Source organism: Ambystoma mexicanum, chromosome 11, assembly GCF_040938575.1.
Source record: "Ambystoma mexicanum isolate Mex_15411 chromosome 11, UKY_AmexF1_1, whole genome shotgun sequence".
NCBI classification, from domain to species: domain Eukaryota; kingdom Metazoa; phylum Chordata; class Amphibia; order Caudata; family Ambystomatidae; genus Ambystoma; species Ambystoma mexicanum.
In genome coordinates this window covers 1,295,492,512-1,295,516,937 of record NC_090934.1, presented here as the reverse complement: position 1 = coordinate 1,295,516,937, position 24,426 = coordinate 1,295,492,512, and the positions used below count along the sequence as shown (strand labels likewise).

Sequence of the window (24,426 nt, the reverse complement as noted above, 5' to 3'; positions counted from 1 at the left end):
CAACGGGCGCATCCGAAGCCTGCACAGGCGGATGAGATAGATGCAAGAAGACATCATTCCGAGGAGGGATTTGATGGACCTCACCTTGGCCGCGTCCGCAACCAGCATCCGCTGCACCTTGCCCAAGATGGCCCTCGTCCTTTCCTCCGACGGCGAGGCCAGAAGCGCCACTGTGTCGAGTTTCGCTCCCAGAAACAGTGCGTCTTGCGCGGGCACCAGGTGGGACTTGGCGTAGTTTATGGAGAATCCCAATTCCGTGAGTAGTTGGACGGTCCTCGCCGTGTGCTCCGCGGCGAGCTCCCTTGTCTTTGCTCGGATGAGCCAGTCGTCCAGGTAGGGGTAGACGTGGATCCCCTCCAGGCGCAGCCGCGCCGCCACCGGTGCGAGGCACTTGGTGAACACCCTGGGTGCCGACCTCAATCCGAAGGGAAGGGCTCTGAACTGGTAGTGCCGCCCTTGGACCACGAATCTGAGAAACTTCCGGTGTCTCTTTAGGATGGGGATATGGAAGTAAGCATCCTCCAAATCCAACGACGACAGGAAATCGCCCTCCTCCAGCTGACCCAGGACGTGTTGGGAGGGTGACCATCCGGAACTTCTGTGCCTTGATGAATTCGTTCAGTCGTCGTAGGTCCAGGATGGGACGACATCCTCCAGTCTTCTTCTTCACGAGGAAGTATCGTGAGTAAACCCCGGAGCCCCGAAGCCTCTTTGGGACGAGCTCGATGGCGCCTTTCTTGATCATCGCCTTTACCTCCAAGAGAAGTTGAGGGACGTGATGTTCCTTCCTGGCCACGGGGGGGATGCGCGGGCCTTCTTTAGAAACTCGAGCGCGTGACCCCGGGCCAGGGAGTCCAGCACCCAACGGGCGGTGGAAATGGACTCCCACACGCCGACGAAGTTTGCCAGCCGGCCTCCCACCGGGGTGCTTCGGTGGGGGCCCGCCCGCACGCCGGTTCAATCCTGCTTCGACGAGGCTTTGCCTCCTTGTCCTCCCTGGCGACGACAGCGGGGTCCGCCCGACTCGCCTCGTCCCCTGTAGGCCTCCTATGACGACGAACGGGCCGCTTGACGGTAGGTGGAATATCTGCCGCCGGAACCCTTGGAGGCACCATGCTTGCCTCCAGTGCTCCGAAAGGGCGGCCGTCATTGCCGGAGAACACCAAGCGCCCGGGCCGTCTCCGTTCCCGCCTTGATGGCTTGCAGGGAATCGTCCACTGTTTTCCCAAACAGGTTGTTCCCGTCGAACGGCATGTCCAAGACTCTGGACTGCACGTCCTGCCGGAAGTCCGTTGCCTTAAGCCATCCAGCGAGGACCGTCTTCCTCTTGGTCTCGCGCCGTTGATAAAGGAAGCCTTCCTTCTTCTTCTCCTCCTCCGGGCAGAGCTGGAAAAGCTTGGATGCCCTGGCGATCATGGCATGAAACGATCCAATCTCGTCAGGCGGGGAAGCCCAGGGAGGAGGTGACGACGGAAGATCCTCGCCGTAAACTTCGCCGTCTGTACCCATCGCGGCCGTGTCCGTCCCCGTGTCATCCCCCCGGGTCGTGCGCGGGGAGGAGGGTTGAGAAGGGCGCGATGGTTGAAAAGGAGGTGGAGGATGAATCCTTCTTCTCTTAGGAGGAGGGCTCCCCGAAGGGCCTGGCTCCGGGTCCCCCGTCGGGAGCGGTTCCTCCGTTGGTGGTAACAGCAATCTCGTCCTTATCTCCGAGCATAAGGACTGTATAGCCAACAAAATGGCCGCCGAGTTGTCTTGCGGCACTGGTTGAGGTGGTTCCGACGGGCGGACAGGAACCTCGTCGTCTCCCTCCCGACGGGCTGGTCTTCCTCCACGCCAATGCCGTGGCTTAAGACTTCGATCAGCTCCTCTTCAGAGGTTGAGGCCGAATCCATGATGGCCTCCTGCCCCCCCTTTTTCTTCTCCGTCGGAGGTTTCACTGGGGTCCTGTCGATGGACTTGAAAGAGGACTCCCTCCGCGGCGGCAGGGAGACTCTGGGCCCAGAGGTCGCCTCCAATGGTGTAGCCTCCACAGGCTGAGCCAGGGCCGTCGCGACTGTCTCGATAGAGGCCTTGGCAGGGTGGATCAAGGATTTCGCCACCTTAGGTGCGCTCACTGCCTTCTCCTTGGGGGGGGGGGTCACCGCCTCGCTCCCCATCCGATGGAGCCTTCGAGCTCAACCGGGGCCTCTCCAGAAGCTTCGCTGGGTGCTCGGACTTCCTCTTACCTGAGCCAGAGCGTTGGCTCGTGGTCGATGGCACCGGGGAGGTTCCGCCCTGCCTGGCAACCGAAGAGCCCGACCGTTCGGCGCTCCCGGTGCTCGCGGACTCGCGGTGCTTGGCCTTCTGTTGGGCCCCTGTCGCCGGGGCGCCCTCAAAGGTCTTAAAAGACCGCTCAGACGACTTCTTCTTTTTCTCGCCTGACGGGCTCTTCCCTTCCAGCCAGTTGGCGAGACGCAAATGGCGGTCCTTCATGGTCCGCTCCGACATGTTCCCGCAAAACGCAGTCCTTCTCCACGTGCGTCTTGTCCTCATGCAGGCAGTAGAGGCAAAGGGTGTGGGAGTGTTCGTCCTCCTTGAAGACATTCTGAAGCTGGCATGCAGGGCAGACCCTGAACAGCTTTCCGGACGTCGAGCTTCCCTTCTCCTGGGCCATGTCCGAGATGGGCCTGAGAAACTTCTGGAGTCCTCCAAAAGCGTGGCTCGACGAAATCTTCACCCTTGAGGGGTGCTGAAGAATCCGACACAGGTCCCCGTTGATCGGATTTAGAAACGGTGGAGCTTGAGGCTCTTTTGACCAAAAAAAGAGAGAATTTTCCTATAAAAAAGCGCGAAAACGCACTAAAGCTCGAGAGCAATAGCATGAGGATCCCAACACTTGAACGTGCGGTAAAAATCTGAGGATGGCTGCCAGAGGCGGGGCTTAGGGAGAGGGCAGTCATTGGCTGTGGTCAGTATGACGCAGAGATCAGTGATTGGTTACTACTACGAAAGTCAGATCAGAAACGAAACTGATACTGATTTTTCTTTACCGAGGATTCCCAGCCTGACGACAGGGAATATTCATGCCAGACCCCATGCTGGAGAAAAATGGTTACGGAAGTCGGGGCACCGAAGTACTGGGTTCGAGGTGATTCTTTCTTTCAGGACATCGATAGCTTCCAAAGCCGCAGTATTTTTTGTTAGATCAGGAGACCCTTTATTTCTTAAAGCATCGGTTAAGGGAGCTGCCACCATGGAGAAATCAGTAATAAACCTTCGGTAGTAGCCAATGAAACCCAAAAAGGCTCGGATTTGCTTTTTAGTAGTTGGTGTTGGGATCTCGTGAATGGCTCTGATCTTTGAAAATCGGGTCGTAACGTGCCTCCACCTACTAGGTGTCCCAAATATTTTCTTTCATGTGCACCCATTACGGTTTTCTTCGGATTGATGTGTAGGCCTGCCTTATATAACTCAGTTACCACCTGTTCCAAGCGGTGTAGATGGTCCCTCCAGGTCGTGCTATACACAACAATGTCGTCCAAGTAAGCCGCAGCATACTTCTCATGGGGACGTAGTACGACGTCCATCAGTCTTTGGAAGGTAGCTGGGGCACCGTGTAGACCAAATGGCAAAACCTTAAATTGATATAGACCTTGGGGAGTTGTAAAGGCAGTCTTTTCCCGGTCTGTGGTTTTCAAGGGGATTTACCAATAGCCTTTGGTTAAGTCTAGCGTACTTAGGAAGTTGGCGGATCCGAGCCTCTCCAACAGCTCGTCCATCCGTGGCATGAGATATGCTTCGTAACTGGAAATCGAATTTAACTGTCGGTAGTCCATACAAAACCTAATCGTACCGTTCGGCTTTGGTACCAGTACTATCGGGGAGGACCATGAGCTGGCTGAATGTTCTATTATATCAATGCTGAGCAGGTCTTCCACCTCGTTTATGATAACTAGCCTTATTGTTTCTGGAATACGATAGGGCCTTAGCCTGACAGTCTGTCCGGGATCGGTTTTGATCTCATGATCGATTAGATCGGTTCTTCCTGGTAAGGCTGAGAATGCATTTTCATAGGGTGGCAATCTGGTCAAAAGTTCTGATTTCATGGAAGGTGTCAAGATGTTTCCCCATTGAACATCTTCCAGCTTGTCCGTTCACGATTCACGTTCTGTTCTGAGCCATCTTCACTGGTGTCCATCGTTGCAGCTAATAGAGACGTGGTGCATACCTTTAGCAGGTTCACATGATATACCTTGTTGGTGTTGCTCGGTCGGGGTTGGTGGATCCGATACGTCACAGGGCTGAGGACCTCCTTAACTTCATAAAGACCTCTCCATCTGGCCTGTAGTTTGTTAGTACTGGTGGGTAGGAGGATTAGTACTTGGTCCCCTATTTTGAATGTTCTCATCCGACTTCCTTTGTTGTAGGTTTTCTCTTGGTTTAATTGGGCTTGTCCTAGATTTGTCTCGGCCATTGAACGGAGTGCGGTCAGATGTTCTTTTAACTCTTCAGTGAACTCAGTTAATGAAATCTCATCAGATGTCTCCCATTCCTCCTTTACGAGATCCAATATGGTTCGGGGTTGTCTTCCGAAAAGGAGGTCAAATGGAGAAAAGCCTGTAGATGACTGTGGGGTGTCCCGTAATACCATCAAGACCAAGGGCAATATGCGTTCCCAGTTTTTCTAATCCGGTCCGGTTACTCTTCGTATCATTTTCTTGATCGTCTTGTTGTATCTTTCGACTAGGCCATCGGTCTGGGGATAGTATACTGAGGTGCGCAACTGATGAATCTGCAGTCTCTCGCATACCTGCCGAAGTAAGGTGGACATGAAATTGGTCCCTTGGTCGGTAATGACTTCTGAGGGTAACCCCACTCTTTTGCGAAGAAGGGAATGAGCTGGTCACATAATTGTTGGGCTGATGTTCCCTTCAAGGGGAACGCCTCTGGATACCGCGGAGCATAGTCAACGATGACTAGTAGATACTTGTATCCTCGGGATGCGGGTTCTATTGGTACAACAATGTCCATGCCTATCGGTTGGAAGGGTACATTAAAAAGGGGCATCTTCTACGAAGGGGCCTTTGCTGGTAAAACGGCAAAGGTTAGCTGGCAAGTGGGGCACGCCTTACAGAACCAGGCTACTTCACCATATATGCCTGGCCAGTACAACCGTCTCAGGATGTTCTGCTGTGTTTTCAGGGAGGCCATATGTCCACCCTAGGGGTGGTTATGTGCCAGCTGCATTATGACTATCCTATGTGGTTTCTGTAATACCAGTTGTTCCTTTACGTTCCCATCATCCGCCTTGTATTTTTGGTACAAAAGCCCATGACAAAACAGGAAGCCAGGTCCTTTCGTTACGTCTGGATCCTTCTCATTAGCCGCTCACTCACGTGCTACCCGAAGGGTGGTATCTGTCAGGGTTTCCCCCCTTAGGGAATCTTCATGATCTTCGGGTTTCCAATCGATGGGCCGGGTCATGTAACTGGCTTGGCACCACTCTAATCTATTCCATCTTTTATATCCGGGAGGGTTTCTGGAGTCCCCCAACTTCGTGGCTTTGTTGTTGTATCTTATCCCTCTTTCCTCATCTAGGGCTTCCAGTGCTTTATCAAAGTGAGGCAGATCTGTTCCTAGGACCACCGAGGTGGGTAGGGCAGGAAGGACGGCAGCCTTTAACTGAGTGGTTTCGTGGTTCATCTCTATCTGTATCTCCTTCACTGGGTATGATTTTACGTCCCCATGTATACACTTTATCGGTATAGAAATGTTAGATAAATTAGGGGTATTACTCACTGTTGGAGATTTGGCTGTTTGTCTACTTCCACTGTCCAGCAGCGCCCGAGTTGGCCGTCCATCCACCCTTATATCCATGATGTAGGGGCCCGGGCTGGGTTCTTCCGGATGAGGTTTCATATAGCCAAGTTCCATAGGCTCTGTCATCTTCCTTCTGGGGCAGAATCGGGCAATGTGGCCCCATTCACTGCATTCAAAGCATTGGGGCTGTCGAAACCCTGGGAACATAGGAGACTGTTTCTCCTCATATCCAGGTTTCCTTTCTTCTGGTTTCCTTATGGCTTCGTCTGGTTGCTTCCATCTGGTGTGTGTCACTCTTGGGCCCTTTTGTACCGGATGTTCTATGCTGGATGAGGTCATCCTTCCTGGGGTAATAGTTGTGGAAACCGGCTATATCCGGCCTTTTGGTAAGCCGACGCAATGTACACGGCTTCCGCTAATGTAGGCCTCTGGTGTTGCCTAACCCATCTTTGCATCAGGCCTGGCAAGGCTTCGATGAACTGTTCCAATATTATTTTGTCCAGGAGTGGTTGGTTGGCTGGTGTACGTGCTGCATCCATTTCTCCGTCAGATCCTTGCTGCGGTAATATAACTGCCTGGGACTTTGTCCACTCCTTAGCTTGGTGTCCCTTAACTGGATAGGGTAGGCCTCCTCATCCAGGCCTAAACGGTCCAGTACGGCCGCCTTGATTTCCCCATATGGAGTGTTGCCATTGGGGTTCACCGCCTGATATGCTCCCTGCATTACTCCAGATAACAAAGGAGCAACATACTGTCACCAACGCTCAGGTGGCCATTGCGCATTTCTCGCAATTCTTTCAAAGCTGGTGAAGAAAAAGGATGGATCTTCCCCTTCCTTATACTTCTGGAGCAGTGTGGATGGCACTATGGGTTGGTTCCTGGAGCTAGCCACAGCATCTGTGAGCCTGGTAATGTTCTCGTGTTGTTTGTGCGCCTCGCCGAACAAGCCGCCTCTCTCTCCGTATCCTTCCCGGCGGCGAGAGGAGCTCGCCGGGCTGTGTGGGTCTATGCTCCGCGGCTGCCCGCATCTCCTGTCGGTTCGCTGTCTCCAGCCCTGACCATGGGCTACAACTCCTGACGCCGGCCTCGGTGAACACAGGTAAGGACCGGTGGGATGTGTGTGTATTTTGCCCCTCGCGGCCAACTGCCACGACCCCCGGGTGTCCTATATGCCCTTCCATGTCGGTCCCACCTCACACACACCCATACTCCTTTCTGGATATTGCCAGTCTCTAGTAGGTTTCTCAGTGTATGTCCTGGTCTTTCATAATTTTCAGATGTCACAAAGCAGAGAAGGATCAAAAAAAGACTACTTAGAATTTGTATGGATGGTCAACAGATATGCTGCATTTCTTAACCATAACAAAGTCGCCCTACCCACTCTCCACCCTTTCCCTCTCTTCCAGAAACAGGACTGGGAACGTTCCCGGGGAATGGCAATGGACCACAGGTGACAGGTCAATGTGTCATCTGTAGGCCCTGAAAAGAAGTCTCAATATACAAAACAAATAAAATCAACAAATGTGTTACAAAAGGATGACTTCAATCAATCAAAGCAGAGGCATAGACAGGGTTTGTGCCTGAACGGGTAAGGCCCGCAAAAAATATGTAAATGTCCACAGTGCACTGGGCCCAACTTCATTAGCTTAAGGGCCCACTTGTTAGAGGCTGGGGCAAGACTCGTACCTCAGGGGTCTTGGACAATAGCATGGACTGCTGAAAAAACAAAAATACACAGAGCAAGAACAATCTATGAAAATGACGCCCAGTGGTAAGCAAAGTTAGAAAAGGACTTGGGTGCAGGGAAAACCACAACTGCATCGCTGAAGAGGAGGGACGATGTTCTGTGGCATGTCTTTCCTTATTCTAATTTTCCTCAGTAAACAATATTCAGGAAGTAGACCTGGAAGCAGTAGCGATGACTCTAAAGGCATCCAAAGGATCAGTAGGATAAGACGCTACCGTCACCAAGCACAATTTTTGTATATATGCATCTTTAAAATTGGGGAATCACTTGACGGTGTTGGGGTTTAAGCAGTCCATGCACATGTCATGAGAAAAGAGATCTGTGCATGCTTAAAATGTTCATTCAAATATTTGCAGAACCCTGGACCACTGTGGAGGTACAGCACGCCACAAAGTGTGAAGATGTTAACATTCATTATATCCAATCGGAAAGTAAAAAAAAAAAAAGGCTTTAAAAATTCAGACTTTCAGACGCTTACAATTTCAAAATATGTACTTACATCAGCACCAATGTAGTTGAATATTCCAACTACACTAACCGGGACCAGCTTATTTACACAGCGACCAAGTGCTTTCCGTCCAAGTGCAAAGATGAAAGGGATTTCCTGCTCCCGTGCCATGGCTATAACATTGTACAGTGCCTCATCCAATCCACCTATGGCAAAATATGCACATGCTATGAATATATGTTAACATAACTATTTCATTTTTATAGTACATAAATACAAAGCTAGAACATCAAAAGTCACACATTAAAAGCAAACAACAACGTTTGAAGCTTCGTAGAATTCTTTTGATATGCATATTAGGTTAAAGTAGCTGTTTAAGAGGATGTAATGGGACATCTGGTGCAAGTCATATATCTCACTAGAGTCATACATCTGCGGCAGAAATGTGTATGCAACCGGCAGGTCTACATTTTGAATACTGGAGGGGCTCAATTATTCTTTAATTCTTACAAGCTATGCGCAAGTGGGCACTATTCAGTTAGGTGTCAGTACCATACTTGTATGCACTGTGTTAAGACAGAATTCCTTTGTTTGGAGATTCTAGGGCCACTTTTTAGGCCCCTCAACTTTGAGCTTATTCCCCTTTATTTGTTGGATCCTCCTCTTATTGATTGCCAGAGGGACGTCTCCTGAAGTCCCCTGCCCCATTAAGACCCTCTTTTCCTTCAGGTATATATTATTGGAACGTCATAGGGCACCCAGTCCCCCATTTTTGTCCTAGGGCAATTCAATCAACTTTCATATGGTTTAGGGCATAGTTTGGTGGAAGCTGTACTTCAGTTTAAGCTTCACCAAGTGTACAAGTCATTTTACCGCACTGGTAGCGTAATGTGCTTATTTGATAGTCATTTGGGCACCAGCATAATTTTTTATTCTGCTAAGGGCCATTTTGAAGTTTAGGGCTTTTTGTTCAGGACAACCATGAGTTGGCCGTAAAATGGCCATTCTGCCCATGTGGGCTCTTTGTATGCCCCACACCGGCAGCCTCCACATTAGTTTAAACTTGTTTTGGCCAGTCTGATTACCCACCCTCTCCACTCTCGCTTCCTGTGACAGTGGGTGGTGTAGGTTGAGTGGCAGTCCCACTGATCAACCAGTGTGGTTGGTCATATGACCATTTGCCCCAGTCGCCTCTAGTGATTGGTGGACTGCCCACAAGTCAGCACCTTATCACAGTGCACAAGAGTCCAGCTCACTCCTTTGTCTTCCACTGGCTCCCGTTGTAAAGCCTGCATGGGGGCGTCAGTGTGTCTGGGAGGACACCGAAAAAACGCCTCAGGTCTTTGTCCTCAGGTATGTCTGCTTAGATCAAGTTCTGACCGGGTGCCTGCCTGTCTCTTTGAGACAGCCACCTAAAGTTTGAATGTTGCATGCATGCTGATTGGCTGGGTTCCTGCATAAAAGGCGAGGGTCTTGATGCTGAAGCCAGAGTCCACCACTGGAAGATCCATTCAGAAGAAAAAGAAAAGAGGACGCCTCCAGCGATCTCCAGTGACCGCCAAAGATGATTTAATGAGCGCTGCTGCTTCAGCCCTCTCTGCTGTGCGACGGGAAAGATCCAGACTGGACAACTTCCTTCCCTGGACTGGTGGGCCTAACCAGTCTCGAGACCATCTGCAATTTGAGCCATCCAACGAAGTGCTGCGACCTTCCAGGCCTGCAAAACCCAAATACCCTGGGACCTCTGGCACTGCTGCGGTGCATGGTCTCATCAAGCGTAATTCCAGCTGCAAACTTGTGGGCATCTGTCTGGTCCTACAAAGACTCCATCCAGATTGTAGAAGTCCCTTCAGAAGTCTCGACAACCAAGTGCCACGAAGATAGTCTGCTGGGCATCCCTGTGACCGAGTCTGACCACCTGCTCCCGCCGAAAGTTCCTCCTCCAACCACCAAGGCCAGAGACCAGAACCAGAGCTGCTGTCTCATCATAGAAGGTACTGTCTGACTCCTGGATACTTACCTAGGCTGTTGTTGTGTTGCTGTTCGCTTCTCCTGAGCTTCCGGAGCCACGCTGGGTTGGGTGACCAAACCATGTTTCCCCGGGCCTAAGGACATCTGTCCGAGAGACTGAAATCCTTCAGGTGGCCTATCCAGTCCCCCTGAACCCTTTGAATCCAATTCCATTACTCACTTGTTACGAGAAAGCTTCATCTGATATGTGACAGTGCCTGCCTTCCTTTGTTCTGCTGCCCAAGGGTCACTGATCCCCAGTGTACCCACCTGACTTTTTGAAGCACTCATTCCCCAGATAGGGTTGGACTTCCAAAGTAAGGCTTTCCTAAACGTTGCCTACCTGCCAGTATTGCTAATTCAGTAAATGTTGGTTGATGAATGATGTGCTATCTTAAAGCTACTCTCTATTTACCTGCTCATCCTCTAAAAGGTCTAGTATTGAACTGAGCATTGCAACACCAAATATCTTATGTATTTATCTATCTGTGTTAACCTTTTTTACTTACCTGAACTGTAGTGATTTTAACATTGTCCTAGTATATATAATAAATAAACATATGTTTTATACAACTACAGTCTGAGTTTCCTTGACTTTAAACGTGCTCAAAAGGTCTTTGTACTCAACTACAGCCCTTCTCTCTCCTAGAGTAAGCCTCGCTGTTCGACCATAGCTACCAAATCTTTTGGGTAGTTCAGGCCAAACCTAAGAATTGGGGCCCTGTACACCTAAGAGGGAGTCTTCTTCAGTTCTACCATAGGTGGACTTGAGCAACACTGCCCCAAAGGTTTCTCCTAGACATCCATAGGGGGTCTTCCTGCTCTGCTGTATCTACCTCTGGGGCTCCTGGGTCATTTATCAACCTTTGCATCTCTACTTTGGTGTTCCTTCTGGTCTTCCCGGGGGTTCTTTGTACCTGTGGTATAGAAATGACCTACCTTCATGAAAGTGGATGGGTCATTAACTTTCCTCCCATTGATTCCTACGGAAATGTAAACATGTACTCAAACTCTCCTAAATGTTCTCGGAGGGGTACTAACCTGTCCCTGGACATTTTCCCAGTATCCACAGGCTGTTCAGTGAGTTCTGGGCAAAGAACTAGAAATGTATCACTTACCTCTGAATGTGATGCAGTCATGCTCTGCATTTCTCAAATGGTGAATGTTATTGAATGTATTTTAACACTGCAGCTAACTCACTCTCTGATAAGAAAATCATCTTGCGAGATTGGAAGAATGTCAACTTCCCTCAGTCGATTTGGGTTGAAGATCTTTGCAAAACGTCTTAAGAAATTTGGGGTAGGTTCTTGGACCCGACGTAAATTAATTTGTACTGTATTCTTTTTACCAGTCCTGTTTGTTTTGCTATATTGTAAATACTTTAATAAAATGTAAATACAAAACACTGAAGCTACTTCTGGTGTCAACGTAAATATTTTTCCCTGAAATCTATTGCTGAGGTAATATTCTTAATGTTTGTAAGCCTCTGTATATGGTTGTAAAATGTTTCCAACCTCATCTGGCTGATCTGCAAACTTTTCCACTTCAGATACTTTGACCACAGCCCCAGTCAGCCCTATCCAGCACTGTCAATTGTGAGGGATCATGGGAGTTGTAGTCCATAACATTAGGAGAGCCCCAGGTTGCTGATCTTGGCTCTATGACTGATTATCATGTGTGAAAGTGTAGTACTTTTCATCCTATGCTTTTGGGCTGGGGTCAGCAACTTAGAGCTCTCCAATTGATTTGGACTACAACTTTCATGATCCCTCATCATTGACTATGCTGGCTAAGGCTAATGGGAATTGTAGTCCAAAACATCTGGAGAGCGAAAGATTGCAGAGCCGTGCCTCAGAGGGTCCAAATTAATGTTGAGTGTCTGTGTAGGCCTTAAGGAAATTTTGAATATTTTTCCTGTTGGTTAAATGTCCCTTTCTCTCCTATCCCCTACCTATATGTGTTAGTTGCTGACCACCAGGTCTAGGGCCTTCCACATAAAACAGGGGTGGGAAGTGTCTTTAGCACACAGTAGAAAACTGTGCAGGCCCGTAGGGAGCTTTACCTGCTTGTTCGTTTTTGTGTTTCTCTTGTTCTCCCCACACCTTGTTCATTTATTTTTGGTGCTTACCTGTGGTTGTGGACCCACATCTAGGCAGTGGGGTAAGGAGTGCCCTTTAAGACCATTACTGTTTTTTTTTTACAATATCCTGTGCATCTTTCTAATAAAGTGCACTATACAATAAGTACTTATTTTGACCTGATACATTTCTATGTGCGACTATAAAGTATCTATTTTTCTCAGTACATGAGTGTAGCATATTTAAGATATGAGGGTGTGGACTAATTGTACATTGAAGTCCACCCGCTACATCTACCTGAGAGTTAAGCCTTGTTAGGGAGAATTCTCTTATAAGGCTAATTTCCCAAACCTAGTGAGTCCCCCCAGCAGCTTTGCTGGATTTTTGGGTTTGTTTTTTTCTCGTGCTAAGAGTGACACTCTTTTACTCCCACTCTTAGGCTTGATTTGAGGTATGTCTTTGACCTGTTAGGTGCTTATGGGCTTTCTTTTTACTCCATAGGGTATCATCTGTTTTTCTGTATGTGTGGTACACAGACCCTCAGTGCAGTACCACAGGGGTGTCACAGTAACCCCCAAACATAGACTCCATACCCTGGGACTGACTACTGTCTCCCAGGGCATGTAAAGTCACCATTGGCTTTACTAGTCCAAAATTGTGAACAGAACCAGTACAAACCATCATATTTTGGAAGTACTGGAAAGGGGTAATTCGATTGCCCCTGGGTCTGTTTTCAAGGGGGCACTGTCCAGTCCCCCCTTGTCGAGTTTCTGGCTGGTGGCAGTGGTTATCACGCGAAATATTCCACCGGAATATTCTCTATGGGATTTTTTCATTGATTTTAAACGCACCACTTTTTGGTGAATTGTTAAAGATACCGCCGGTTTATTTATTTAATATTAAATCACCGGTTGGGTCTTTTTGCCAGAACTCGATTCTAACTCCGCGCCTGGTTTCATCCCTGTGCAATGCAACGACTCCACGTTTCCTCCTCGACGAGATCTTCTCTTCCCCTGGTCGGAACCACGAACTTCAACCACTGCCAGGAACAACTGCCCCCGCTGGAGCTTCCTTTCTCTTTAAAGTACAGTGTCCTGCCTGGCCTCCCTTTCTACAGATTGCTAAAGGTGACCCTTAAAACCTTGGCTTCTAAACTGGGTTGGCTCCAGGCCGCCTAACTATATCTTTTGAATCACCCCAAACTCTTTTGAACATTCTGCAAAGACTTTCAGTGCACTTTAAACCGTGTGATCCTGGGCACATTTCGCTTTGCTCCATTTAAAGTGGGCCTGGCCTATGAACTTTGGCTCTACAGTATAACCTGCCTTTCTTCCCTTGCTCTGAACTCTAAACGTGTTGGGAACTGTTATTTTATGCTCTGCCTTTTCTCTCCCTTTTTAACCTAAACTATTGGAGTGCCATCTAGGTTAAGCTCTCACTTCTGTCTTAACAAATAGTTGTGCTTTAACCCTGACTTGTCCGATAGTTAACAAGGGAGGTGTGTTTACTTACCTGACTGTGTTTTAAATTACTTTTAATTGAGAGTGCTAGTGTATTACCTAAAGTGTGTTTTAAATAAATAACTATATACTTTTTATACAAAGCTCTGGTCAGTGTTTGTTTGCTCTACTGTGTTTTGGCCCTATTGTGTATACTATGTATACTGCCCTACTCTTCTTGAGAGAAGTCTGACTGCTCAGCCACAGCTACCAGGTAAATCTGGGTGGTGCAGACTGCTACCAAGTTGGGTTTACTGCTTACTCCTGTAGTCTTAATCTTTTTGCAGTGTTCCCCAAGGGAACTGCACAGGATTCTGCCTAACACGCCTTGCCGCTCAGTCCACGTTACCTACCTTTAGAGAGGTTTGGCTTCACTTTCTTGGCAGGTGCGTTAGCCACCATTAATTTCAGACACCTTGTACTATGTTTTGGAGTTTATTATTGTTATGGTGGTCCATTATAGACAATGTTAAGCTATTGTGATGACTCAGATGTCACTTCTCCCAGGGGGATCCCCTTCCCATGAGGCCATGGAGGTGAGCTACCACCAGCTAGTGCCCCTGGGAGTGATATAATGAGGAAGGTTCTCATGGGGAGGAACACCCCCTAGGAAGAAGGATGACCATCTAGGGTGCAGCCCTTATGGGAACATCACACCCCCACACACTCTAGCCTCTTCTTCCTCTGGTAATCTCTTTGTAGAGACTCGGCCAATGTGTTGTTGTAAAGTAGACTGCCTCAAGGTCCTGGAAAGTACTGAGACGAAGAAGAACATCCAGAACGTAGCTAATCCAAGTACAGGGACGAGGTGGGACAGGAGCAATGAAGAACAATACTAAGAAGGAACTACAGACTTCCACGCAGGCGTGGCCCCGCTTACGCGATAAAGACCAAAGAAGGGCTGCCTGTCAGAGAGACACAGCCAACCAGAACAAGAGACTGTGAGGCCCGGAAATACGAAGGGAACACAGAGAAGGCCATTATGGAGCCGCGAGCAGTCCGCTCCCAGAGTGAAGAGGACAATGTGACTCCTTAAACCAACGGCATCCAGATGGTAACAGGAAGCTGGCAGACGGTGACAGAGACGCAAGAAGCGTTCATACCGTCACTCCGAGGGCTGGATAGGAGATCTGCAAGGCAAAGGAACAGATGCTGAGAAGCCCTTTCAGCACTCCGAGCAGGAGAAGGACCCAAGTAAGAACCGGCCGCGCATCACGGTGTATACCAGGTAATAGGGAGAAGTGCGGGGACCAGTATGGGCCGGGAGGTACAAAGCCTGTACAGAGATTGATATGATATTATAAGATACGATATGGCATTTATAACGTGCCTATACACAAGTGTTTGAAGGCGCGAAGAGGCAAGGGAGGGGGGAACAGCGGGAAGACGGACAACGATCTTACTAGGCCAGGTGACATTGAGATCGCGCAAGTGCAGGAAATGGGTAAGGGGAAAAGTGCAGAGGGGAGGGGGAGTGGGCAGTGCAGTACATGAATAAATAGAATAAATAAATAATAGCAATAAGTAAAAGGTGCAGACAACAAGTGTCAAGTGCTGGTGGGGGACGTTAGGGATACCGAAAACAACCCTGAAGTGCGGGGGTTGCCAGGGAAGCAGTGCAGGTGTGCAACTGGCAGGGGAGGGGACCTGGGCCCGAGTTCAGAGGGTAGCCAGATGGCCAGTGCAGTTTCAGTTTCAGCCAGGAGTTCAGCAGGGGAGAGGAGGAGATAAAGCAGAAGCAAAGAGGAAGGTTTTGAGGTGCTTGCGGAACCAGAGATGGTTCTCCTCAAGTTTCAGAGAGGCAGGGAGGCTGTTCCAGAGGGAGGCCCCAGCCGAAGAATGAGATCTACCACCAACTAATTTCTTGGAGAAGCAACTGATCCTGAGAGATGTTGGAGGCGGATGAGCAAAGAGCTCGAGAAGGAAGATATTTAGGAAGAGAGAGTTGAAAGTATTGAGACCCCAGACCTAAGAAGGCCATGTGCACAATGCAGAGGGTTTTGAAATTAATCCTCGCAGCCACTGCGAGCCAGTGCAGAGATTTTAGTCCTGGAGAGATACGATCCCTGGGCTTGAGGCCAAGGACAAGTCTTGAAGTCCTGTTTTGGATGAGTTGCAGAGAGCAGAGAGTAGAAGCAGGCAGATTTAGAGAGAGGCGGTTGTAGTAGCCCAGCCTAGAGAGAACCAGAGCGCTGAAGACAGTGAGCTTCTGGGGGAAGGAGAGGAAAGAACAAGTTACTTCTTACCTTGTAACTTTCTTTCGATAGGATGTTCCTCCGACGTATTCCTTATCTTAGATATCTCTTTCCAGCTTTGCTGGGCTCGGAAATGTTTTCTCTCTACAGGGCGCTGCGCGTCGACGTCCGCCGAGTCGATGTCCCTCGACAGCCGCCGTATCGACGTCGACGTCATCCTGCCTATAAAGGCTGCGCGCAGTGTCCGTTGCTCAGTTCCGTTTTCTAGCCCACAATAATTCTTTCTGGACTAGACTAATCACCCAGAAGGAGCGTAAGCTGCAACAACAAGGGAAGTAGTACTGCGGGGATGGATGGAAGGGTCGATAAGGAATACGTCGGAGGAACATCCCATCGAAAGAATGTTACAAGGTAAGAAGTAACTTGTTCTTCGAAGGGATTGTGTCCTCCGACGTATTCCTTATCTTAGATAGGCTCCCATAGCAGTATTCTGTTATTGGAGGTGGGAGTACTGACTTCATGCTTCCTCTTATTGATGAATAGAGTGCAATACTGCCCTTCCAAACCTAGTTTCCTGACTGGAGGAGGAATCCAAGTTGTAAAACCGTGTAAAGGTATGGACAGACGACCATGTGGCAGCCGCACATATGTCTCTAACCGGCACTCCTCTTTTGAGGGCCGATGAAGCTGCGATACCTCTGGTCGAATGAGCCCTAAGATTTTGAGGGGGCTCTTTTCCTGCCAGTTTATAACATTCCAAAATGGCTAAAATGATCCATCTGGAAATGGTCTGCTTAGTTATCGGTAACCCCATCTTGTGACCTGCGTAGCCTACAAACAGCTGGTCTTCTTGTCTTATCCTAGCCAGTCTACCAATGTAAAAACTTAAAGCCCTTCTTGGGTCCAGCCTGTGTAACCTCTCTTCCTCTTTCCCCGGATGGGGAGGAGGATAGAAAGATGGAAGGGTAATCTTCTCTGTGATATGAAATTCAGAAACCACCTTTGGGAGGAAATTATGCTTCACTTGCAGAACAACTTTGTCTTTGTGAAAGATTGTATGAGGGGGTTTACAAGAAAGAGCTTGTAACTCGCTCACCCTTCTAGCAGATTTAAGTGCTACTAATAAAACAGTCTTAAGGGTAAGAAATCTTAACGAACAAGAGTGGAGTGGTTCGAAAGGTGTGCCCATCAGGAAAGTTAGGACTAAATTTAAATCCCATAGGGGAACCTGGAATGGTCTTGGGGGATAAACGTTAGTTAACCCCTTTAGAAACTGTATTACCAAGGGTAACTTGAAATAGGATGGTTCTTCCGCAGTGCGCTTAAAGATGGATAGCGCTGCGAGATAGCCCTTGATGGTGCCAACTTGAAAGCCTGAATTCGCTAAATAAAGTAGGAAGGACAAAACCATTGGTGTACCACATGAAAAGGGATCGATATTCTTTTCCCTACACCAGCTGCAAAATCTGTTCCAACGACAGCGGTATAAAGATTTTGTTGCTGGCCTTCTTGCCGAAAGCAACACCTCCATAACGTCATCAGGGAGGTCCCAATCCTTGTACCTCAGCCTTTCAGAAGCTAAGCGTGAAGGTTGAGGGTTTTGATGTCTGGATGGAGAACCTGACCTCCCTTCTGTGAGAGCAGATTCTCTCTGAGTGGAAGTCGAATTGGAGGGCAGATGGACAAGTCTAGAAGGTCCGGGTACCCCGTTCTCCTGGCCCAATCCAGGGCAATTAGGATCATGGTTTTCCGGAATCTTCTCAACCTCCTGATCATTTGAGGAATGACAGGGACCAGTGGAAACGCGTACAGGAGCGGAAACTCCCAGTCCACTATGAACGCGTCTCCCAGAGCTCCTCTCGGGGGAAATACCCTTGAACAGAACAGATCGCACTTCCTGTTGACACTGGTGGCGAACAGATCCACCTGAGGGGTTCCCCAAAGGGGCGAAGATCTCTTGAAGGACTTCCTGATCTAGTTCCCACTCGTGGGAGACTGTGCTCTGCCTGCTCAGAGCGTCCGCTGTCAAGTTCTTCTCTCCGGCTAGGTGAACTACCGATAGAGAGATTCCTTCTTGAATTGCCCAAAACCAGAGCTGCATCGCCTCTCTGCACAGAGGTAGTGATCCTACGCCTCCTCTTTTGTTGAGGTAATGCATGGCCACTGTGTTGTCCGTCATTATCAGGACATTCTTTCCTTGTACAGATGGCAGAAAAGCCTTCAGCGCAAGTCTGATGGCCCTCAGCTCTAACAGGTTGATATGTAGTCTGGACTCCGATGGAGACCAACAACCGCTGATGGTCAAGTCATTGGCGTGGGCTCCCCACCCCGTGAGTGAGGCATCAGTGACTACTGTTATCTCCGGCCAGGGTTGCCAAAACTGCTCTCCTTTCAGAATGTTCTCCTGACAGGCCCACCACTGAAGGTCTCGAGCCACCCTGCCGGGAACCTGAAGAAGATCTGTCATTCTCCCTGGAGAATCTAATTCTCAGACGAGCCTCTGGCACTAGGAAAATGCAGGACGCCATGAGGCCTAGCAACCTCAAAAAGTCGAAGGCTGGGAGATGTTGGGCATTTTGAAACTTGGTGACCATCTGTAGAATATCTTGAGCCCTCACCTCTGGTGGCGAGGCTTTTCCCAGGGAAGCGTCCAGGATCGCTCCGATGAACTGGAGTCTCTGCGATGGTATCATTTGTGACTTCTTTAAATTGAGGGAGAAGCCCAGTCTGTGAAGGGAGTGGCAAACATGATCTAGCTGGATCTGAGCTTGTTCAGAAGATACAGCTCTGATCAACCAATCGTCCAGGTAGGGGTAGACGTGAATCCCTTCCCTCCTTAGACTTGCAACCCCTACCGACATTAACTTGGTGAAGACCCTCGGGCGGAGGTCAGCCCAAATGGCAGCACTCGAAATTGATAATGAGAGTTGCCAATTGCGAACCTCAGGTATTTCCTGTGTTTGAGATGGATTGGCACATGGAAATAAGCGTCCTGAAGGTCCAGAGATACCAACCAGTCCTGGAACTGAAGGGCCTGAAGGATCTGAGAAAGAGTTACCATCTTGAATTTGTCTTTCCTGAGGAATTTGTTCAATTCTCGCAAGTCCAAGATGGGTCTCAGTCCTCCGTCTTTCTTTGGAATGAGAAAGTAAGGGGAGTACCTGTCACGGCTCGCTCCCTTCGCTCCCGTTCCGGCCACTTGGGGGCATGTTTTGGGGTTTATTCTCTACTGGACATTTCCTTCGAACCCTATGCTACAGTGTTCTGATGAATTGGGAACGTTAAACCCTTATATTCCAAGTTACTTCCCTTCCGGATCCATTCCAGGTTTTTGGCAGCCAGCATGTTACTTAAATCAAATGACTATGTTTCCCGGAATGCCTTGGCTCACTGCTTCACCTCCGGCTTCCCAGAATGCCTTGGCTCACTGCTTCACCTCCTGCTTCCCAGAATGCCTGGCTCACTGCTTCATCTCCTCCCTTGCAGCACAAGGCTGGGTGGAGGATAGGAAACACCTGTGGCTGCAGGTGCAGCAGGCGGCACGCCTGAGGGGTGTGCTCGTTTAGCAGCTTTAAAAGCCTCAGTTTGCTTCAGTCCGGCGCTGGTCATTGTAGCAGTGTTCCTGTTGTGACTAGTCTCCTGTTCCTTGTTCCTGGTTTCTGTGCCTTGTACCTAGTTCCAGTTCCTAGCTTTAGTGCCCAGTTCTTAGCTCCTGTATCTTGTTCCTCTGTCCTGGATTTCGGATTAATGTGCTTAATTGATTTATGCTTTCTGCATTTCCCTTTCTATCTTCCTCTGTCTGCAGACAGCCTTTCTCTGTGCTTTTCTATTTGATGCAGCCCAGGTTGCCGGAGCGTTCTGTCTCTTTATGCTGTTCTGGTTGCTGAAGACTTGATGCATTAACCTTACTTTTGTAGTATTAGTTTACTGCCTTTTCCCTTGGTTGGGTGGGAAAGGTTTTCTTTGTAAAAGCGTTTCCCCAGCTCCTGATCCTACTTTATTCAGATTCCATTCCATATTTTCCATTGCACTTCAGCATTTACTTTCCATCGCATATTAGGTGTGGGTGTTGTTGTAACATGTTCCAGTGTGTATCCCCTTTTGTTTTCCTCACAAGTTAATATCACAATTCATACTTGCCCCTGACTAGGGTTAATGTATTTTGTTATCTTTAACACTTTGCTTTTACAGCCTTCTGGGTTCCTGTTTGATCTACAGGATTCGTGAATTTACTGACATTCTAGAGGTCTTTCCGGTCCTCGTGAGTACTGTTTGAATGTTACTTATTCAGTATTTTACAGAGTGTCAGTTCACAGAATCTGTACTTGCTTGCCCGCTACGTGGGTTTAGCGCCGTCAGTATCTGTAAGAGCATAGTGGGTAAAGAGTTTGCTGACTTTCCTTTCAGTTATAAGGAGGTCTTAAGTGCTTACCCTACATTCCTTTATTGTATATTGGTAATACTTTATTTGCACTCCTGGGTTTATACATACACAAGCCTTGGGTATTTTATGCACGTTGTTAGATCCAAAGTTGTCCCCTGTGCAATTCTGTGTACTTTACCCCTTGCCATAGTCAAGGCCTTCTTCCTTTCTTAACAGTACCAGCCCTTGTTCCTCTCTGCTACAGGTACCGGTTCTATGGCACCTTTCTCTAGCAGGTCTAAAATTTCCTGCAAGAGGAGCGGATCTGGAGCTTTTTGAGAGCTGATCCCCGGTGGATGACTCTGAGGTATGCGTAAGAGAGGCAGGCCGTAACCTTGTGCAACTGTTTCCAATGCCCAAGCATCTGACCTGATAGCCTGCCATTCCGCCAGATGTTGAGTTAACCTGCCTCCTACAGGTGTCTTGTGAGGGAAGTCCTCAGAGTGGTTTTGGGGCGGCTGATGCAGATGCCAATGGTAAAGAGGCACCTGCTGTTGCTGTGGCTTTTGAATATCTACCCCGTCCACCTCGGGTAGTTCTTCTTTGTCCCCTTTGAGCCGGTCGTCCTCTACCTCTTCCGAATGCGGAGTAGAAGCGAAAGGACTTGCCTCTCGCAGAGGTTCCTGTGGGACGAAAAGGTGTCTGGCGGATTGCAGCGCCTAGGGGTTTTGCTGCTGCCTTTGATGTTTGCAGTTTTTCTAAACTGTCATCCGCCTTTTTCCCCATCAAATGGCATGTTCAAGAGCCTGGCTTGCACATCTGGGGCGAAACCAGACTTTCTCAACCAAGCAAATCTCCTGGTTGTTGTACTTGCCGCCATTGCTCTGCTGATACTGTCAGCCGAATCAATGCCCGTCTGGAGGGATTCGCACATAGCGTCTTTACCGTCCTTTATGATATTTAGGAACGCCTCCCTTTCTTCTCCCTCCGGGATGCAGTCAGCCGCTGTAGAAGCACACTCCCAAAGTGTATGGCTAAATCTAGCAAGGGTCCAAGTAGCATTAATAGATTTTAACGCCATGCTGCATGCCGAAAAGACTTTCTTAGCCATAGCATCGTATTTTTTATCATCCCTGTCCTGTGGGACGGTAGGGTAAGCAGTCTTGATGTCAGTAGAAGATGCTGCCTGTACCACCAGACTTTCTGGGGATGGGTGTTTGGACAAAAACTCCGGGTCTGCAGAAGATACCCTGTATTTAGTAGACAGTTTTTTATTTACTGTCGGGACGACATCTGGGGTTTCCCAGTTCGTCATGATTTTTCTTTGAAGAGCTTTATGAAAAGGTACTACAGGATCCTCCTGTGGACCTTTATCAAGAATATCTGTGAGGTCATCCTGTTGGAAAGCCTGTGAAGGTGTTGACCACCCCATAAATTCTGTGATCCTGGCCATTAAGGCTCTATAAGGGGTTTCAGCATGCTCCCCCGGGTCTGGCCTAGCGAACTCCACCTCTGGGGAAGTGTCTAAACCACTTGCCTCATGTAAGGAATCATGGAGTTCCTTTAATCTGCGTTCCTCTGAGGATAACTCCTCTTGAACTGGGGTTGCAGATCCCTGCAACTCAAATGTCTCTTCTTGGTCAGATAGTTCTCCCTCTTCCATAATTGAGGACATTGTTCTCAATTGGTCTGAACTCACAAAGGGTGTGAAACCCATCTCAAAGGCAGAGGGTGCCAAACTTGTTGTAATCGGCCTCGAAAACGTCGATGTCGTCGCGACGTCTAAGGCTTTGAACGTGGCGTCGAAAACAAAGGTGGAGGCCTCGAGGTCCTCGATAGAATTGGAATTCTGCTTGAGGATGTCAACAATCTCGACGACATCGTCATGGAAGACCTGGGAATAGCCACTGGATGCGCCGCAACCGTGACTTTCCTTGGCGTCGACGCCGGTGTTGAGGATGGCGTTGAGTCGACAGACCCGTGTGTCGAAGGTCCTTTCGACAACGGCGTCGAAGACACCGACCTAAGCGTCGACGGAACCTTCGTCGACGGAACCTTCGAAGAAGGATTCGAGGTCTTTGCTTTACTCGAGGGTTCGTGACGCGCTCGAGAAGCTTCCTTCGCCGGGTACTGCGACTCGCGGTGTTTTGGACCTTCGGGTCTTTCGACCAGAGCATCGCTCTCGGCAGTCTTCGAGGGGGTCGAGGCCGCTTTCTCGAAGACGCTCATCATATTTTTTCGGAATTCCTCCCATTCAGCCCGGGAACTCTGTTTCGTGGGGCAAGGGATTCTCTTAGGTGAAACAGAGGAAGAGGAGGACGAAGAAGGGGATCTTCGGCGTCTCCTTTTCGAGTGCTTCGATCTCGAGGAGTGATGGGACCCGCTTCGAGACCTGGAGCGCGAATGGTGACGAGGAGACGAATGTCTCGACTTTGTCGAGGAAGAAGAAGCTTTAGAAGTCTTACCTTTTTCCAGCTTCCCCCTACGCTCCTTCAGGGCCTTAGCTGTCATGGACATACAGTCCTCGCACTCCGAACAATGATGTTCAGCTCCCAAACACCACAGACAGACCCTGTGAGGGTCAGTCAGCAACATCTTTTTTCCACAGTCTCGGCATTTTTTAAAGCCGGACCGAGGGGTCGTCGGTTCAGACGAGGAAGCCATCGAGTATGGATCGAATATCTCGAGGAAATTGGAATAATTCTCTACGAAACTGAGCAACGATATTCCGAGGCACTGAGTAAGCGCGAAAAAACGGAACTGAGCAACGGACGCTGCGCGCGGCCTTTATAGGCAGGATGACGTCGACACGGTGGCTGTCGAGGGACATCGACTCGGCGGACGTCGACGCGCAGCGCCCTCTAGAGAAAACATTTCCGAGGCCAGCAAAGCTGGAAAGAGATATCTAAGATAAGGAATACGTCGGAGGACACAATCCCTTCGAAGGAAGAATACTTCTGAGGAAGTGCAGCAGGTAGTGCGACTTCTTAGAGACATCAGAGATGTGAGGAGAGAAGGAGAGTGTGGAGTCGAAGATGACCCCGAGGTTTTTAGCCTCACAGGTGGGAACAGGAAGAGGGCCAAGAGAGGCCGGCCAGAGAGCGACAGGAAAGGAGGGAGCAGGTGTGCCGATGAGGAGAATCTTGGTCTTACTGGCATTAAGGCAGAGATCATTGGCGGCCCACCACTCCTGGAAAGCAGACAGACAGTCAGAGATGAGAGAAGGAGAAGTTGTTGTGGAAGGGAGCCTGAAAATTAGTTTAGTGTCATCCGCATAGCACTGAAAGTTGGGGCAGAAAGCGGCAATGCGGTGGGCAAGAAGGGCCAGGTATTGGTTGAACAGCCAGGGAGAGAGGTTAGACCCCTGGGGGACACCACAGGTAGAGCTAGAGGAGAGGAAGGACCCAAATTGGACCTGGGAGGGTCGATCAGAGAGGAAAGAGGTCAGCGAAGCCATTGCCTGTTCGGTGATACCCAGGTTATCACAGAGACGGTTGAGCAGGATTGCATGGTTGGCCGTGTCAAAGGCAGAAGAGAGATCAAGTAAGATCAGGACACAAGGAGTGTTGCAATCGAGGTTGGAGGGCAGGTCTTCACAGATGTTCAGGAGAGCAGTTTCTGTGCTTCAGGCAGCTCTGAAGCCAGGCTGATGGACATGGAGACTACCAACAGATTTAGAGTGAAGATTAAGCTGGGAGATGGCCAGCTTTTCCAGGAGTTTGCCCAGGAAAGGAATGATGGAGATATGTCGGTAGCTGGGCTGGATGGGCGGCAGAGGGTTTCTTAAGAAGAGGGGGTGCACAACAGAGTGCTTCCAGGGGGAAGCGAAGACTCCAGTGGCGGAGGAGTGGTTGCAGAAGTCAGCCAGAGCAGGGGTCAAGGTGTCAATGTGGTCCTTGATGGTTTTGGAGGAACAGGGGTGAACCTGTTGTGACGCGACTTTCATAGATCGGACTTGTCTAGAAACCTCGTCTGGGGAGAACAGGGGAAAGGCAGAGAAGGAGGGAGGGGAGGTGGCCGAAGACGGGCCAGAGGAAGAGCAGGGGATAAGGGGACAAAGGAAGGGGGAGAGATACCGGGGGTTGTGGGCCCAACCCAAGAGAGTGATATCAGTCATCTTCCTTGTGGCAGTACTTGGCAGGGAAGTGAACCAAGTAGGCCAAGCCAAAGAAGAAGAGAAACAAGGGTAAAAGACCCAACCCAAGAGAGTGATACGAGTCATCTTCCTCGTGGCAGTACTTAGCAGGGACGTGGACCAAGTGAGCCAAACCAAAGAAGAGAGAAACC

General features: G+C 49.2%; 1 protein-coding gene across 3 annotated transcripts in view; it reads right to left on the bottom strand.

The window, feature by feature from the left end:
* SECISBP2L (SECIS binding protein 2 like) overlaps positions 1-24,426 on the bottom strand; it is a 1,017,636-nt gene that overhangs the window by 230,101 nt on the left and 763,109 nt on the right. For all 3 annotated transcript variants that reach the window (XM_069624786.1, XM_069624787.1, XM_069624785.1), the window contains one exon: positions 8,046-8,200. In XM_069624786.1, coding sequence (XP_069480887.1) covers positions 8,046-8,200 — 155 coding nt within the window. The remainder of the gene's footprint in view (positions 1-8,045; positions 8,201-24,426) is intronic.